Here is a 17,684-nt window from a genome sequence, read left to right on the forward strand (position 1 = left end):
CAGGAACAATGTAACTATACAGTGCATGTTGAGGTTCAAGCTAAAGTCCTTCCTGCCAAATGGGAGTGCCCACTGTTTGGGCATTTGAGTCCTATCATGCATGTACAGTAGTAGCAGCAACTGGTAATGCAAGAGCAGCAATTTTGCAAAGTGAAGTACACCAATCCATGACAAAACTCACAAATCACACACACAGTGAATGTACAACAATAACAAATGGAACATTTAAAAAGGGACAACAGGGGTGCATAAAGAATGAGGGCCCTGTTGGAAGGGTTAAAAGTAACAACACACTGAGGGAGGGATCCGGGGACCGCTTGCGTACCTTTTGCCTCCGCTGCCTCAGCGGCGGCTATGTAAATGTGAGTAGTGGTGAGAAGGAGAAAAGTGAGTCATCAATGCAGAGAACCAGAGATCATCAACCACAGAACAGACAGTCCGAATCATCCAAACAACCAATCATAGACGAGATCCCCCACTGTCACCATCACAATCAGAGAAAACAGGCAGGCAAGAGAAAAACATCCCTGACAAACAGAGGACAGGAATAATAATAATAATAATAAAGAATTAGGTCGTGCTTACAGTGTATTCAGAAAGTATTCAGACCCCTTGACTTTTTCCACATTTTGTTACGTTACAGCCTTATTCTAAAATTGATTGAATATTTTTTACCCCCCTCATCAATCTACACACACACACAATACCCCATAATGACAAAGCAACAACAGGTTTTCCGAAAAATTTGCAAAAAACAAAAAATGATATTACATTTACACAAGTATTCAGACCCTTTACTCTGTACTTTGTTGAAGCACCTTTGACAGCGATTACAGCCGAGTCTTCTTGAGTATGACGCTGCAAGCTTGGCACACCTGTATTTGGTGAGTTTTTCCAATTCTTCGCTGCAGATCCTCTCAAGCTGTCAGGTGTTTGATTGGGTTCAAGTCTGGGCTCTGGCTGGGCAATTCAGAGACTTGTCCCGAAGCCACCCCTGCGTAGTCTTGGCTGTGTGCTTTGGGTCATTGTCCTGTTGGAAGGTGAACCTTCGCCCCAGTCTGAGGCCCTGAGCGCTCTGGAGCAGGTTTTCATCAAGGATCTCTGTACTTTGCTCCGTATACATTTTCCTTGATCCTGACAAGTTTCTCAGTCTCTGTAGCTGAAACACATCCCCACAGCATGATGCTGCCACCATCATGCTTCACTGTAGGGATGGTGCCAGGTTTCCTAAAGACGTGACGCTTGGCATTCAGGCCAATCTTGGTTTCATCAGACCAGAGAATCTTGTTTCTCATGGTCTGAGTCTTTAGGTGCCTTTTGGCAAACTCCAAGCGGGCTGTCATGTGCCTTTTACTGAGCAGTGGCTTCCGTCTGGCCACTCTACCATAAAGACCTGATTGGTGGAGTGCTGCAGAGATGGTTGTCCCTCAAAGGTTCTCCCATCTCCACAGAGGAACTCTGGAGCTCTGTCAGTGACCATTGGGTTCTTTGTCACCTCCCTGACCAAGGTCCTTCTCCCCTGATTCCTCAGTTTGGCCGAGCATGCAAGCTCTAGGAAGAGTCTCGGTGGTTCCAAATTTCTTCCATTTAAGAATGATGGAGGCCACTATGTTCTTGGGGACCTTCAATTCTGCAGAAATCTTTGGGAACCCTTCTCCAGATCTGTGCCTCGACACAATCCTGTCTCTGAGCTCTATGGACAATTCCTCCGACCTCATGGCTTGGTTTTTGCTCTGGCATGCACTGTCAACTGTAGTACCTTATATAGACAGGTGTGTGCCTGTCCAATCAATTGAATTTACCACAGATGGACTCCAATCAAGTTGTAAAAACATAAGGATGATCAATGGAAACAGGATGCACCTGAGATCAATTTCAAATCTCATAGCAAAGTGTCTGAATACTTATGTAAATAAGATCTGTTTATTTGTAATACATTTGCAAAAATGTCTAGACCTGTTTTTGCTTTGTCATTATGGGGTGTTGTGTGTAGATTGAGGAGAAGGGAACTGATTTCCTGTGAAGTCAATAAAGGCACCTCATTACGTCTCACATTGTCATAATGAAGTGTATTCAGGCTCAGTTTTCAAAGGAACACATACGTGTGATGAAGACAGATGAGAACTGTGGTGAGATGACAGCTTTAATCTTTCTATTCGAGTTGTTCTTAATGAGGTGCTTTGTTACTGGTGTCACTCACAGAATAACTGGTGGTGAATCTAGCTATAAGACCATCTTTCATTTGTTATAGTCATACAGGCAGCAGGTAGCCTAGCGGTTAGAGCTGGGGGGGCAAAGTACGGCCCACCGGGCACTTCAATCCGGCCCGCGAGACATTATTTAATCATTTTTTCGCCCCAATTTCGTGGTATCTTATTGGTAGATACAGTCTTGTCCCATCGCTGCAACTCCCATACGGACTCGGGAGAGGCGAAGGTCGAGAGCGGTGCGTCCTCTGAAACACGAACAAGCCAAGCCGTACTGCTTCTTGACACAATGCCCGCTTAACCCGGAAGTCAGCCGCACCAACGTGTCGGAGGAAACACCGTGCACCTGGCGACCGTGTCAGTGTGCATGCGCCCAGCCCGCCACAGGAGTCGCTAGAACGCGATGGGACAAGGAAATCTCTGCCTGCCAAACCCTCTCCTAACCCAGACGACGGTGGGCCAATTGTGCGCCGCCTCATGGGTCTCCCAGTCACGGCCAGATGTGACAGAGCTTAGGATCGAACTCTGGTCTTTAGTGATGCCTCAAGCACTGCGATGCAGTGCCTTAGACCGCTGCGCCACTCGGGTGGCCCCCGCAAATTGATTTAACAAACAATTCGTCTCTCAAAAAATGCGGCCCTCCGTTGAATTTCAAAATCAGTAAGCGAAAAGTCGCTGGCTCTAATACCCAAGCTGACAAGGTGAACATTTTAAAAATGAAATACAAATGAAATACAAATAAATAAAATAAAATCGGTTGATGTGCCCTTGAGCAAGGCATATTTTGATGCAGCTATCCGGTGTGTGTGACAATAAAACATCTTAGAAGGAGTGGAATAGAAATAGCTAGGCTAAGGCATTTCCCTTCATTTGTCAAGGCAGGTTTTTAAAGAGCACTGCAGTCAAAACTGGACAGCGTACCCCTAAAATGTCACTAGAGTACTGCTAGGAAGCAGTGAAGAGAAACAACAAACAGGGGATGTAATGAACCAGAACACACATCTGACAGGAGGGGCTGACAGACACAAGGTGCGTCCCCTAAATGGCACCCTATTCTATATATAGTGCAATACCTTTGACCATTGTCTATAGGGCTCTGGTCAAAAGTCGTGCACTCTATTGTGAATAGAATGCCATTTGGGACACATACACAGACAATGGCATTCTGGTAAAGGTCACGTCATGTGGTTTCCGTCCGAATGCTCACAGCTCTAACTCTATTCGCTACACCTCTGCCTCGACTGGGAGGAGACCAGCCCCCAACCCCCAGCATTCCCTTTTCTCCTCCCTGCTGACAGACCAGGTCCTCCTGCGCCATGTGTGTGTATTCCCCCAGCTGGCTGGGCTGGTTGACCTTTAGCTGGGCTGGTTGACCACATCAGTGACAGGCCACTTCGGTCCAGCCCCCCTCCAACCGCCCGCCCACAGCTCAGTCCCCCTCCCCTTCTACCCAACTAGTCTCGAAAACCTGACCCTAGGCAACACAGTGACTAGGGTCTGGTTTCAATGACTCTTTTGGCAAAGAAAAACTATGACACTGCCTTCGTTACTACTTTAACGGCTTTAATAAAATACTAAATAGTAGCTAGCAAGATGGAGAACAAAGAGGTCATTTTTTTTACGAGTGAATTAAGTGGCTAGTTCGCATTAAATCAAATTTGTCACATGCGCTAAATACAACAGGTGTAGACCTTACAGTGAAATGCTTACTTATAAGCCCTTAACCAACAATGCAGTTTTATGAATAGACCCCCAAAAAAGAATAACAAATAATTAAAGAGCAGCAGTAAATAACAATTGCGGGGCTATATACAGGTGTACCGGTACAGAGTCAATGTGCGGGGACACCGGTGTCGAGGTAATATGTACATGTAGGTAGAGTTATTAAAGTGACTATGCATAGATAATAACAGTCTAGCAGCAGCGTAGAAGAGGGGGTGGGGGGGCAATGCAAATAGTCTGCGTAGCCATTTGACTAGACGGCACATCAGCTACCTTAACTAAAACCACAACAAAGGTTTTGCCTGCAAACTTTGGTTTTGAATCGCGATGTTCTGGCATGTCTGCCTCGTGATTTGTCAGCAGAGTCCCTGTATTTTAGGCAGTGACGTAGTTCCTCTATGCCAAAAGAGTCCATCATTGAAACCATTCTCTGTTGCCTCAGGTCGGGTTTTCCAGACTACTACCTAAAGCGGACGGCTGGCTTGACACAGAGCCCCAGACAGACAAAGGCTGCGTCCCATACGTAGGTTTCAGTGGCAGTGATAGTTTCCCTCTGGACTGCATAATTTAAAAACGGAACGCAGAGGAGTAGGGTCTATGATTTGTTTTCCATAATGAAATGTAAAAATTGCAAAACGTTCAGTGAAGCGTACATCCTTCAGTTTACCGTGCGGTTGGGCTAAGCCTGTGTTAGCACAGGGAGAACGGCACAGTGTTAAATGGCACCCCAAGGCCCTCTGTGAGGGTAGGGAATGGTGGACAGGGGGAGAGGGGGGCATCAGAGAGATAGAAAAAGACAGAGACAGCAGGGTGGGGGAGGAAAGGGGAGTTTGGGGGGGTGAGAGACACGTACCGGTATGCAAGGTCTCTTTGCCCCCTGACAACACTCCTAGAGGCAGCGACCCAGTGGGGGTCAGTCCTTTGAGTGTCAGCACACTCTCACTCTCCTCCCTGAAGAAAGAGAGGGGAGAAAGAGAGGGAGCGAGAGACACAAACATCTTAGAGATCTAACAAAGCTTTCAGTAACTAAACAAGATCTTCATTGTAAAGGGTTTAAACACGGTTTCCCATGCTTGTTCAATGAAGCATAAACAATTAATGAACATGCACCTGTGGAACAGTCGTTAAGACACTAACAGCTTACAGACGGTAGGCAATTAAGGTCACCGTTATGAAAACTTAGAACACTAAAGAAGCCTTCTACTGACTCTGAAAAACACCAAAAGAAAGATGCCCAGGGTCCCTGCTCATCTGCGTGAACGTGCCTTAAGCATGCTGTAAGGAGGCATGAGGACTGCAGATGTGGCCAGGGCAATAAATTGCAATGTCCGTACTGTGAGGCGCCTAAGACAGCGCTACAGGGAGACAGGACGGACAGCTGATCGTCCTCGCAGTGGCAGATCACGTGTAACAACACCTGCACAGGATCGGTACATCCGAACATCACACCTGCGGGACAGGTACAGGATGGCAACAACAACTGACCGAGTTACACCAGGAACGCACAATCCCTCCATCAGTGCCCAGACTGTCCGCAATAAGCTGAGAGAGGCTGGACTGAGGGCTTGTAGGCCTGTTGTAAGGCAGGTCCTCACCAGACATCACCGGCAACAACGTTGCCTATGGGCACAAACCCACCGTCGCTGGACCAGACAGGATTGGCAAAAAGTGCTCTTCACAGACAAGTCGCGGTTGTCTCACCACGGGTGATGGTCGGATTCGCGTTTATCATCGAAGGAATGAGCGTTACACCGAGGCCTGAACTCTGAAGCGGGACCGATTTGGAGGAGGAGGGTCCGTCATGGTCTGGGATGGTGTGTCACAGCATCATCGGACTGAGCTTGTTGTCATTGCAGGCAATCTCAACGCAGTGCGTTACAGGGAAAACATCCTCCTCCCTCATGTGGTACCCCTCCTGCAGGCTCATCCTGACATGACCCTCCAGCATGACAATGCCATCAGCCATACTGTTCGTTCTGTGTGTGATTTCCTGCAAGACAGGAATGTCAGTGTTCTTCCACGGCCAGCGAAGAGCCCGGATCTCAATCCCATTGAGCACATCTGGGACATGTTGGATTGGAGGGTGAGGGCTAGGGCCATTCCCCCCCAGAAATGTCCAGGATCTTGCAGGTGCCTTGGTGGAAGAGGGGGTAACATCTCACAGCAAGAACTGGCAAATCTGGTGCAGTCCATGAGGAGGAGATGCGCTGCAGTACTTAATGCAGCTGGTGGCCACACCAGATACTGACTGTTACTTTTGATTTTAACCCACCCCCCTTTGTTCAGGGACACATTACTCCATTTCTGTTAGTCACATGTCTGTGGAACTTGTTCAGTTTATGTCTCAGTTGTTGAATCTTTTGTTCATACAAATATTTACACATGTTAAGTTTGCTTAAAATAAACGCAGTTGACAGTGAGAGGACGTTTCTTTTTTTGCTGAGTTTACATATGTTAAAACCCTCATCATTTTTGCTCATACAGAGCTGTAGCAGCTGCAGCATCCCGTGATATCTCTGTATATGGGCCACTGTGAAAGACAGCCTGCTCTATATAGAAATAGGCCTACTTCTAGAACACATTTGAATTATAGGATCTCTGTGCTGATCTACATATCTCCCATTGCAGTTGTGTGGCAGGCTAATCACAGAGACAGCATTAATCTGGAATCATGTCTAATGGCATTATGCAGCCTCACCGTGTGCTGCCTCGTGACTCACTGTTGCCTGCTCATTCATCCTTATGGAAAAGCAGCACTGTGTTTTCAAACACAAAGTCATTGTGCACTTTCAAACTGACTTCACTCATTTCATAAACTAGACTCATTCTAGTCTCAACTAAAAATAGAGACTCCAGTCTATTCCCATCCCTCTCTGCTCCATTCACTCCAAGTCTGACTTTCCCTTTTCAGTATGGTTGCGTCCAAAATGGCAACCTATTCCCTATATAGTGCACAACTTTTGACCAGAGCCCTATGGACCCTGGTCAAACGCAGTGCACTATATAGGGAATGGTGTGCCATTCAGCTCAGCCTTTATGCTGTCGTGTGTGATGACGAGACGGAGAGAGCGAAAGGCTTTTTCACCTGAGAACAGAGAAGACTCTGGCCATTTTCCCGATGGCTCGGATCTTGTTCCGGATCACCTCCTTGCGCACTGCTGGGATTCCACCATCTTCTCATAAAATACAACAATAAAATATTCTCAGCATTTGGTTGGGCATCATAATGCTTTCTACTGCTTGAAATAGTCTGTGAACATCAGAGCAGAGGAAGGTGAAAAAAAATGAGAAAAGTAAGGGAACAGAGGGAAGAAAGGAGAGTAAAGAGGAGAAAAGGAAGGAAGTAGAGGGGAACAGAGGAGGAGGAAGCGGAGGAGAGGGAGCAGAGGGGAGAGGAGTAAAGGAGAGGAGGGTACAGTGGAATGTCGAGTTGAGCTCCGTCAGAGCATTAGTGACTCCTGGGATGTTCTAGATGAACTCCAGACATGAGACTGTGTGTGTGTTTGTCTGACAGAGCTGTTATGACATGCTGTGGATGAACCAGCTGTAGTGAAAAATGAAGCTACCAGCTTTACCTTCCTAACACTAGTGATAATGTGGGGTTAGGAGGGGTGCGGGGGTCTTAACGTGCCTTATTCAATCCTGGCTGTTCCTCTTACCTTCACACAGGTCGTCTCCTTCTGACATGAGTTCATCATCTGAGCAGATGTTCAGCACATTCACCAGCATCTCTGTCACTGTGCGGAGAAGGGAGGTACCACCACAACTCAGTTAGCACCACCACCACCAAAACACTCTGTGCTACATCTTTTAGGGTGCAGATCTAGTACTGTTTTTTTTTTTTTTTGTAGTTGCATTTTTAGCACCAAAACACACCCCTCTCATGCTAGAATGTTCCAATGCTCATTCCTGGAATTCTACTGGCACATTCTTAACTCTGACAAGAGCACTGATATGGACAGGGAGCATATACATACCTTTCTCTCCAACAAAAGGCAGAGACCAGGTGAAGACGTCCATGAAGTTGGGCAGCCAGTAGGGGTGGGGGGAGCAGTTGAACTGCCGGATGTTCATCACATTGTTCTCATACTTTAATACAGCAGCTGGAAGTTGGAGTGAGATGTAAAGAACAAAAAGAATGATCAAGTTAGCCATTCTGACTAACAGACTAAATGTATCACTGGCAAAAAAATACCAGCCAATTGTTGTCCTATTTTGGGGACAGCCCAAGTGGACCTGGAGGGGCAGAAAGGTCAGAGAAGGGACGGGAATCAAAATCCCAGATTTGTGAAACCTGACCCTGTGGTTGTATGCCAGCCAGCAGACAACAGCTATAGACCCATTTCCCGGCCCCGTCATGAATTGTCGCCCACACGTGTGCATCAGAAAGTTTGTTTACATGGAAGAGGATACGATCACATGCAACTTCAAATTCAGTTCGTGCAAGTTAACACGTAGTCAGATGGTTATCATCTACAACATCGTGGATGTCTTCAAAGGGTTGATTACCTAGCAAGCCAGCAACGCAAAGTAAAATATCACAAATAGAGCTAGATAAAGCCAGAAGAATAATATACTTGTTGAACATAGCTATAGCCACCAGTCTTGCATGTTTTCAATGTCTTCACTCACTCACTGGAAGTTTGTCAAGGTCCCGACATCAACGTTAGCTATCCTGTTACAGAGATTTTTGATGTAGGGATACGCGCCTCACTCGAACGTGACATTTGATGGTAAACAGAAAATGGCTCTTTACAACAGCACAAAGGCACGTACTACACTATGCATATAACACATCACAGTCTTGATATAAAGAGTACACAAACCTTTGTTGTTGTATACATCTAGGTAATTTGGTGCCGAGAAGATTGTAATTAATGAAGGAAAGCCTGTAGTCTGGCTTTTTCTGTACATCCGATACCTGGGATGAGAGACAAAATTACCTTAGTTTGAGAAATAAAATGGTGAAGAGACTCACATATTTTTTGTAAGGCCATACAAATGTAATGCACTGTACAACAGATGGCTGCTTCACATTTCTCAAAATAGTAAAAAAAAAGAAATATAACTGAGCGATTCATTTAATTAATTAATATGAATCGATTCTTTTAAACAATTCATTTTGAGAAATCGAATGATTTGCTTTGCCATTGTAATAGTTAGGGTGCTGTTCAATCGAGGTGAATCAAATCATTTGTGAATCGCAAACGGTAAAAGGAAAACATGTTAGCTGTAGCCTTACAGATTGTTGTCACTGCAAAAAACGTATTTTGTAGATACTTTAAGTTGATTTGGACATTTATGGAACATTGCACCAATAGATGCCAGAAGTCAGCCTGAGGTAAACACTTCTTAAGGTAAGATACAGTATATATAGGGCCCTATAAAATCTGCAATATGGAAAAGCATGCCAAAACAGTAAATTCTAAAGGTCATCCTTAAAAAAAAAAACATGCCAATTAAATGTAGGCCTACCTTGCAGAATGATATCATGATGATTGGTATCAAATCAGGTGTGCAATAGCCTGTATTTCTGCTAATAGTAACACAATGGTCTCTTGCTAGGAGGCAGTTCAATTATTTTTTATTTAACTTTTATTTAACTAGGCAAGTCAGTTAAGAACAAATTCTTGTTTACAATGACGGCATAGGAACAGTGGGTTAACTGCCTTGTTCAGTGGCAGAAGGACAGATTTTTACCTTGTCAGCGCGGGGATTCGATTTAGCAACATTTCAGTTACTGGCTCAACCCTCTAACCACTAGGCTACCTGCGTGGTTAGGGGAACTACTACAGAATAACTACATTCGCTGAAGAAAAGGTGTGCGCTTGCTTCAGCCGTCTTATTTGTATGGTAGTGGGAGACGTGTAGAATTCAAGCTAAATAGCTCAAGCAGAAACTGAAGCAGTTCAGTATAGTAAGAATAAGTCTGATTAGTAGACTGCTATCAGCAGCACATCAATTATTAAAAATGGTAGATCTATGCATCTCTGACTAAAACTGGGTTAGTGGATCTGTCATTCCAAAACCATTATACTATCATGATCCTCGCTATATGAGCAGCTTTACAATTCCCAACAAGAGGGTTTACCCTCTGGCCTTTCACACCAGTGACCCGGTTTTGATTCCCTGCCACGCCGTTTGCTACATTGGTGGCAAAAGTGGGAAGGCGGCCGTGAGGGTATCGGAACGCGTGGCCAGGACGTACTAGGGTGCCGAGTAGTCAAAGCGCAGGGACGTGCCTCCCGTTCGGAAAGGGCACTGTAGCGATGCTCGCTATATGAGACACTTTATAATTCCCACCCTATTGGTGCGATGTGTAGGGTGTTTGCCTTTCACAGCAGCAACCCATGTTCTATTCCCTGCCCCTCCATTCGCTACAATACCAAAAAGCTAAAATCTCTTGAGGTCGCTAGGTGTTGTCCCAAGATTGTTTAATATTATTACAAGGGGTACAACTTATTTTTTATATTATTATTAAAAAATTTTCGCCTCACTTTAAAAAATGTTTTAACCCGTTATCCTGTTATGGCTAGGGGGCAGTATTTTCACGGACGGATAAAAAACGTACCCGATTTAATCTGATTAGTACTCCTGCCCAGAAACTAGAATATGCATATAATTATTAGCTTTGGATAGAAAACACTCCAAAGTTTCTAAAACTGTTTGAATGGTATCTGTGAGTATAACAGAACTCATTTGGCAGGCCAAAACCTGAGAAGATTCTGTACAGGAAGTACCCTGTCTGACCATTTCTTGGCCTTGTTGATTATCTCTATCTATTACAGGGGATCTCTCTGCTCTTACGTGACACTTTCTACGGCTCACATGGACTCTCAGAAGGCGGCAAAATGCTGAATCGTGGCTTTGCAGGCTCTGGCTGAAACAAAGTAGCGCGTTTGGGTAGTGGCTGGTTACAGTACTGTGAGACTCAGGCTCGTGCCCGCGTCGACCGAAAGCTTTGTTTTCTTTCCTCTGTTTAGCTAAACGGAGATTCCCGGTCGGAATATTATCGCTTTTTTACGAGAAAAATTGCATAAAAATGGATTTTAAACAGCGGTTGACATGCTTCGAAGTACGGTAATGGAATATTTACAAATCTTTTGTCACGAATTGCGCCATGCTCGCGACCCTGATTTGCCATTTCGCATAGTGTCTTGGAACACACGAACAAAACGCCGCTATTTGGATATAACGATGGATTATTTTGGACCAAACCAACATTTGTTATTGAAGTAGCAGTCCTGGGAGTGCATTCTGACGAAGACAACAAAGGTAATGAAACTTTTGTAATAGTAAATCGGAGTTTGATCGGGGCTAAACTTGGTCGGTGTCTAAATGGCTAGCCGTGATGGCTGGGCTATCTACTGAGAATATTGCAAAATGTGCTTTCACCGAAAAGCTATTTTAAAATCGGACATATCGAGTGCATAGAGGAGTTCTGTATCTATAATTCTTAAAATAATTGTTATGTTTTTTGTGAACGTTTATCGTGAGTAATTTAGTAAATTCACCGGATGTTTGCGGGGGGTATGCTAGTTCTGAACGTCACATGCTAATGTAAAAAAGCTGGTTTTTGATATAAATATGAACTTGATTGAACAAAACATGCATGCATTGTATAACATAATGTCCTAGGGTTGTCATCTGATGAAGATCAAAGGTTAGTGCTGCATTTAGCTGTGGTTTTGTTTTTTGTGACATTATATGCTAGCTTGAAAAATGGGTGTCTGATTATTTCTGGCTCGGTACTCTGCTGACATAATCTAATGTTTTGCTTTCGTTGTAAAGCCTTTTTGAAATCGGACAGTGTGGTTAGATTAACGAGAGTCTTGTCTTTAAAATGCTGTAAAATAGTCATATGTTTGAAAAATTGAAGTTTTCGGATTTTAGAGGAATTTGTATTTCGCGCCACGCCCATCATTGGATATTGGAGCAGGTGTTCCGCTAGCGGAACGTCTAGATGTAAGAGGTTAAACGGTTAAATGTATTACTCTGTAAACAGTGAAACTTACCCTGCATCCTGTGCTTCGTGTGCTCTTATTACCGACAGCAAGTTATTATTTATCAAAAAGTCACATACTGCCGGGTAACTGCAAGGCAAGAGAGCGAGAAAAACATTCAATTAGAACAGCCAGTGGAGTGAGGTTAAAGCTGGACCTCACAGAGTCAGTCTGGCAACCACGTAGTGTGAGATATGACCGAAATTCTTTGAGGAACAGCGTGTGGCCATTAGAAGCATTTTCTGGCTGTTCTTTACTTTTGGAAATACATTTGGAATTCCTGTCAGTCTCTTGCCCTCTGGCCTGGGAGGTAGGGAGGGTTTAATTGAACCACTGAGGCCAGAGCAGAACAGTGCCAAGGAGGGCTGTGGTATTTATGGACTCTTATAGCTGCTCCAGAGGCAGCCAGTAGGCCACAGCCACAGGAGAGCAGACTTGATATGAATCCCAAATGGCACCCTATTCCCTAAACAGTGCACTTCCTTGATCAGAGCTCTATGGGCCATAGCCGAAGGTAGTGCACTATATAGGCGATAAGGTGCCATTTGGGAAGCAGCCCATCTATGTGGCTGACCGGCTTTTACTTGGGTTTCTACAATGACCCCACCAGCCTACTCCACCTCTCATCAAAGACTGCTCGGGCAATTAGCCGGACACCTGCATTTAGTTAGCGTGGCAAAAACCCATCAACAGCGGAAAGAGATATACAGTGCATTCGGAAAGTATTCAGACCCATTCACTTGTTACATTACAGCCTTATTCTAAAATGGAATAAATACTATTTTTTCCCTCATCAATCTACACACAATACCGCATAATGACAAACCAAAAAGTAAAAAAAAAACTGAAATACCTTCTTTACATAAGTATTCAGACCCTCGCTATGAGACTTGGAATTGAGTTCAGGTGCATCCTGTTTCCAATGATCATCCTTGAGATGTTTCTACAACTTGATTGGAGTCCACCTGTGATAAATTCAATTGATTGGACAAGATTTGGAAAGGCACACACCTGTCTATATAAGGTCCCACACTTGACAGACAGTGCACGTCAAAGCAAAAACCAAGCCATGAGGTCAAAGGAATTGTCTGTAGAACTTTGAGACAGGATTGTGTCGAGGCACAGATCTGGGGAAGGGTACCAAAACATTTCTGCAGCATTGAATGGAAGAAGCTTGGAACCTTCAAGACTATTCCTAGAGCTGGACGCCAGGCTAAACTGAGCAATTGGGGAAGAAGGGCCTTGGTCAGGGAGGTGACCAAGAACCCCATGGTCAATCTGACAAAGCGCCTTCCAGAAGGACGACCATCTCTGCAGCACTCCACCAATCAGGCCTTCATGGTAGAGTGGCCAGACGGAAGCCACTCCTCAGTAAAAGGCACAGGACAGCTGACTTGGAGTTTGCCAAAAGGCACCTAAAGGACTCAGACCATGAGAAACAAGATTATTTGGTCTGATGAAACCAAGCGTCACGTCTGGAGGAAACCAGGCACCGCTCATCACCTGACCAATACCATCCCTACGGTGAAGCATGGTCGTGGCAGCATCATGCTGTGAGGATGTTTTACAGCGACAGGGACTGGAAGACTAATCAGGATCAAGGGAAAGATGATCAAGGCAAAGTACAGAGAGATCCTTGATGAAAACCTGTTCCAGAGCGCTCAGGACCTCAGACTGGGGGGGAAGGTTCACCTTCCAACAGGACAACGACCCTAAGCACACAGCCAAGACAACGCAGGAGTGGCTTCGGGACAAGTCTCTGAATGTCCTTGAGTGGCCCAGCCAGAGCCCGGACTTGAACCCGATCGACCATCTCTGGAGAGACCTGAAAATAGCTGTGCAGTGACGCTCCCCATCCAACCTGACAGAGCTTGAGAGGATCTGCAGAGATGAAGGGAAGAAACTCTCCAAATACAGGTGTGACAAGCTTGTAGCGTCATACCAAAGAAGACTTGAGGCTGTAATCATTGCCAAAGGTGCTTCAACAAAGTACTGAGTAAAGGGTCTGAATACTTATGTAAATGTGATATCAGTTTTTCATTTTTAATACATTTGAAAATAATTATAAAAAACAGTTTTTGCTTTGTCATTATGGGGTATTGTGCGTAGATTGAGTAATTTTTTAAATCAATTTTAGAATAAGGCTGTAACAAAATGTGGAAAAACTTTCTGAATGCTAGTACAGCTAGGGAGGCAATGGACTGGCGCTTCCTAGGGTAAATACCTTACAGTATACTCCCGAACTGGACAGTGCAGGGGCCTATACTTCAACTAACTAAAACACAGCTGTATCCCTGGTGGGTCTCCAGTAGCTCTTCAAGTAGCAAACCGTATTATTTTCAACTTATGGCCAGTATTATTGGCCATATAAGTTTCTTAGGTAGCTGAACCTTGATATAGAGCAGGTAGCATACCTGAAAAAGTAGGAGCAGCCTCGAACAGAGTTGTGGTTGAAGTGTTCTGCTGTCTTCTCACTGCCGTAGTCCTCTCCTGGGTCAGCCCAGATCAGGTCACACATAGGGCCGAATGCTGGAGGCTCCTTAAACCTGTCTAACTGTGGAGCGCAGATACACACGAACAGCACCGTGAGTCAAAGAAAGTTGATTGATCACAGATTTTTTTTTTATCTACTAAACTCAGCAAATAAAGAAACATCCTCTCACTGTTAACTGCGTTTATTTTCAGCAAACCTAACATGTGTAAATATTTGTATGAACATAACAAGATTCTACAACTGAGACAAACTGAACAAGTTCCACAGACGTGACTAACAGACATGGAATAATGTGTCCCTGAACAAAGGGGGGGGGCGGGGGTCAAAATCAAAAGTAAGTCAGTATCTGGTGTGGCCACCAGCTGCATTAAAGTACTGCAGTGCATCTCCTCCTCATGGACTGCACCAGATTTGCCAGTTCTTGCTGTGAGATGTTACCCTACTCTTCGACCAAGGCACCTGCAAGTTCCCGGACATTTCTGGGGGGGAATGGCCCTAGCCCTCACCCTCCGATCCAACAGGTCCCAGATGTGCTCAATGGGATTGAGATCCGGGCTCCTCGCTGGTCATGGCAGAACACTGACATTCCTGTCTTGCAGGAAATCACGCACAGAAAGAGCAGTATGGCATTGTCAAGCCTGCAGGAGGGGTACCACATGAGAGAGGAGGATGTCTTCCCTGTAATGCACAGCGTTGTGATTGCCTGCAATGATAAGCTCAGTCCGATGATGCTGTGACACACCGCCCCAGACCATGATGGACCCTCCAACTCCAAATCGATCCCGCTCCAAAGTACAGGCCTCGGTGTAACGCTCATTCCTTCGACGATAAACGTGAATCCGACCCTCACCCCTGGTGAGACAAAACCGTGACTCGTCTGTGAAGAGCACTTTTTGCCAGTCCTGTCTGGTCCAGCGACAGTGGGTTTGTGCCCATAGACGACGTTGTTGCCGGTAATGTCTGGTGAGGACCTGCCTTACATCAGGCCTACAAGCCCTCAGTCCAGCCTCTCTCAGCCTATTGCGGACAGTCTGAGCACTGATGGAGGGATTGTGCGTTCCTGGTGTAACTCGGGCAGTTGTTGCCATCCTGTACCTGTCCCACAGGTGTGATGTTCGGAGGTACCGATCCTGTGTAGGTGTTGTTACACATGGCCTGCCACGACGAGGATGATCAGCTGTCCGTCCTGTCTCTCTGTAGCGCTGTCTTAGGCGTCTCACAGTATGGACATTGCAATTTATTGCCCTGGCCACATCTGCAGTCCTCATGCCTCCTTGCAGCATGCCTAAGGCACGTTCACGCAGATGAACAGGGACCCTGGGCATCTTTCATTTGGCGTTTTTCCACAGTCAGTAGAAAGGCCTCTTCAGTGTCCTAAGTTTTCATAACTGTGACCTTAATTGCCTACCGTCTGTAAGCTGTTAGTGTCTTAACAACGTTCCACAGGTGCATGTTCATTAATGATGTATGGTTCATTAAACAAGCATGGGAAACAGTGTTTAATCCCTTTACAATGAAGATCTATGAAGTTATTGGATTTTTACGAATTATCTTTGAAAGACAGGGTCCTGAAAAAGGGCCGTTTCTTTTTTTGCTGAGTTTAAATTCATCCAAACTTAGTTTGTAGTCAAACACGGACTTACTTTCCTAATGTCGTCTAGGCAGTTGATTTCTGGTGAGAGCCCACCATGTACACACAGGAACTGTTGGTTGAGGAGAGCAGCGAGTGGCAGGCAGTCAAAGGCTTCCATGCAGGCATCGTACACGCGCTCTGAGTACTTGATCTTACCTAAACATGGAACAGGGGATTCACATAAGATATGGTTCACTATCACTTTCAGAGAGCATCTACTTGCGCTTGCTAAACTCTTGATGAAATGAGGCAGTACCACTTCAATTGTAACCAAGGTCAAACTAAGCTTCACTACATGCCAGGTTTTTTCTGCATAAGTGAAAGTGTAAAAAAATATATATACATTTAATACATTTTCGGGATTGGAAAACAATTTCAGTGTAAACTTTATGACTAAAATCATATGTAGAAAATATAATGGACATAGATACATAGTGTACAAAACATTAGGAACACCTTCCTAATATTACGATTTTTTTGCCCATAGAAGAGCCTCAATTCGTTGGGCATGGACTCTACAAGGTGTCGAAAGCGTTCCACAGGGATGCTGGCCCCGACTCCAATGCTTTCCACAGACGTGTAAAGTTGGCTGGATGTCCTTTGGCTGGTGGACCATTCTTGACACACACAGGAAACTGTTGAGCGTGAAAAACACAGCAGCATTGCGGTTCTTCACAAACTCAAACCGGTGCGCCTGAATTCAGAAGTATTGATTTTGTTATAATGTTTAAGCATTGAATTGCAGAAAAAATTGCTTTAAAACTGCAACATTTTCTCTCAGCTCCATGGCAAAATGTGTAGAATTGCAAAAAGTTTGCTTTAAAAACACAGAAATTCTCTCCACAGCCAAGATGGGGGCATCAATAATTGGGGCTGACTGCGGCCAATTGCCCCCACCCACCACCTAAGCCACTTTTTGATCCAGAAAAACCATGCATGCCAAAATAACTGCTAGGGAATCATCTCAATTAGCTATAGCCTGGGTTTTCAGAGGGTGTTGTGGTTTTGGTTTGTGGCTCCCACATTCGTCATTTGGGCCTGGTAACCTATATGTTTTCAACCACTACCTCCACAGTTACTAGCTACTCCGCAGGGGATGTCGTGTCCTCCTAAGTGATTGCTTAAGCTTCTTTTAATTCAGGCCTAATAGACAACTTTTATCAGATTTGTGAAAGACAAGTTACACACACTGACCAGATGAAAGCCCCACCCGAGAAATCAGGAGCGCGATACGTTTTCTTGGGCCCAAAACCACAGCCCGCCTTAGAGCATGGAAGGTCCGCACCATGTTTGAAACTTCAAAAGACAAGATAATCCATCCACCTGACAGGTGTGGCATATCAATAAACAACATGATCATTACACAGGTGCACCTTGTGCTAAGGACAATAAAAGGCCACTCCGAAATGTGCAGTTTTGTCACACAACACAATGCCACAGATTGGCATGCTGACTGCAGGAATGTCCACAGGAGCAGTTGCCAGAGAATTGAATGTTAATTTCTTTACCAAAAGTCGCCTCCAACGTCATTTTAGAGAATTTGGTCCAACCCGCCTCACAACCGCAGACAACATGTAACCTCCACATCCGGCTTCTTCACCTGCAGGATCGTCTGAGACCAGTCA

At 45.0% G+C, this 17,684-nt stretch overlaps 1 protein-coding gene across 5 annotated transcripts in view; it reads right to left on the reverse strand.

Annotated features, from left to right (window-relative positions):
- Positions 1-17,684, reverse strand: part of LOC106585124 (serine/threonine-protein phosphatase 2B catalytic subunit gamma isoform) — a 72,744-nt gene that overhangs the window by 4,924 nt on the left and 50,136 nt on the right. For 2 of the 5 annotated variants that reach the window (XM_014170981.3, XM_014170979.3), the window contains exons 5-13: positions 16,070-16,215; positions 14,347-14,486; positions 11,945-12,022; positions 8,756-8,850; positions 7,907-8,032; positions 7,589-7,666; positions 7,015-7,105; positions 4,783-4,880; positions 326-352 (exon numbers count right to left, since the gene is read on the reverse strand). In XM_014170981.3, coding sequence (XP_014026456.1) covers positions 326-352; positions 4,783-4,880; positions 7,015-7,105; positions 7,589-7,666; positions 7,907-8,032; positions 8,756-8,850; positions 11,945-12,022; positions 14,347-14,486; positions 16,070-16,215 — 879 coding nt within the window. The remainder of the gene's footprint in view (positions 1-325; positions 353-4,782; positions 4,881-7,014; positions 7,106-7,588; positions 7,667-7,906; positions 8,033-8,755; positions 8,851-11,944; positions 12,023-14,346; positions 14,487-16,069; positions 16,216-17,684) is intronic. The other 3 variants (XM_014170980.3, XM_014170983.3, XM_014170982.3) reach the window with 3 other exon arrangements.

This window comes from Salmo salar, chromosome 24 (genome assembly GCF_965601325.2).
Source record: "Salmo salar chromosome 24, fSalSal1, whole genome shotgun sequence".
Classification (NCBI taxonomy): Eukaryota; Metazoa; Chordata; class Actinopteri; order Salmoniformes; family Salmonidae; genus Salmo; species Salmo salar.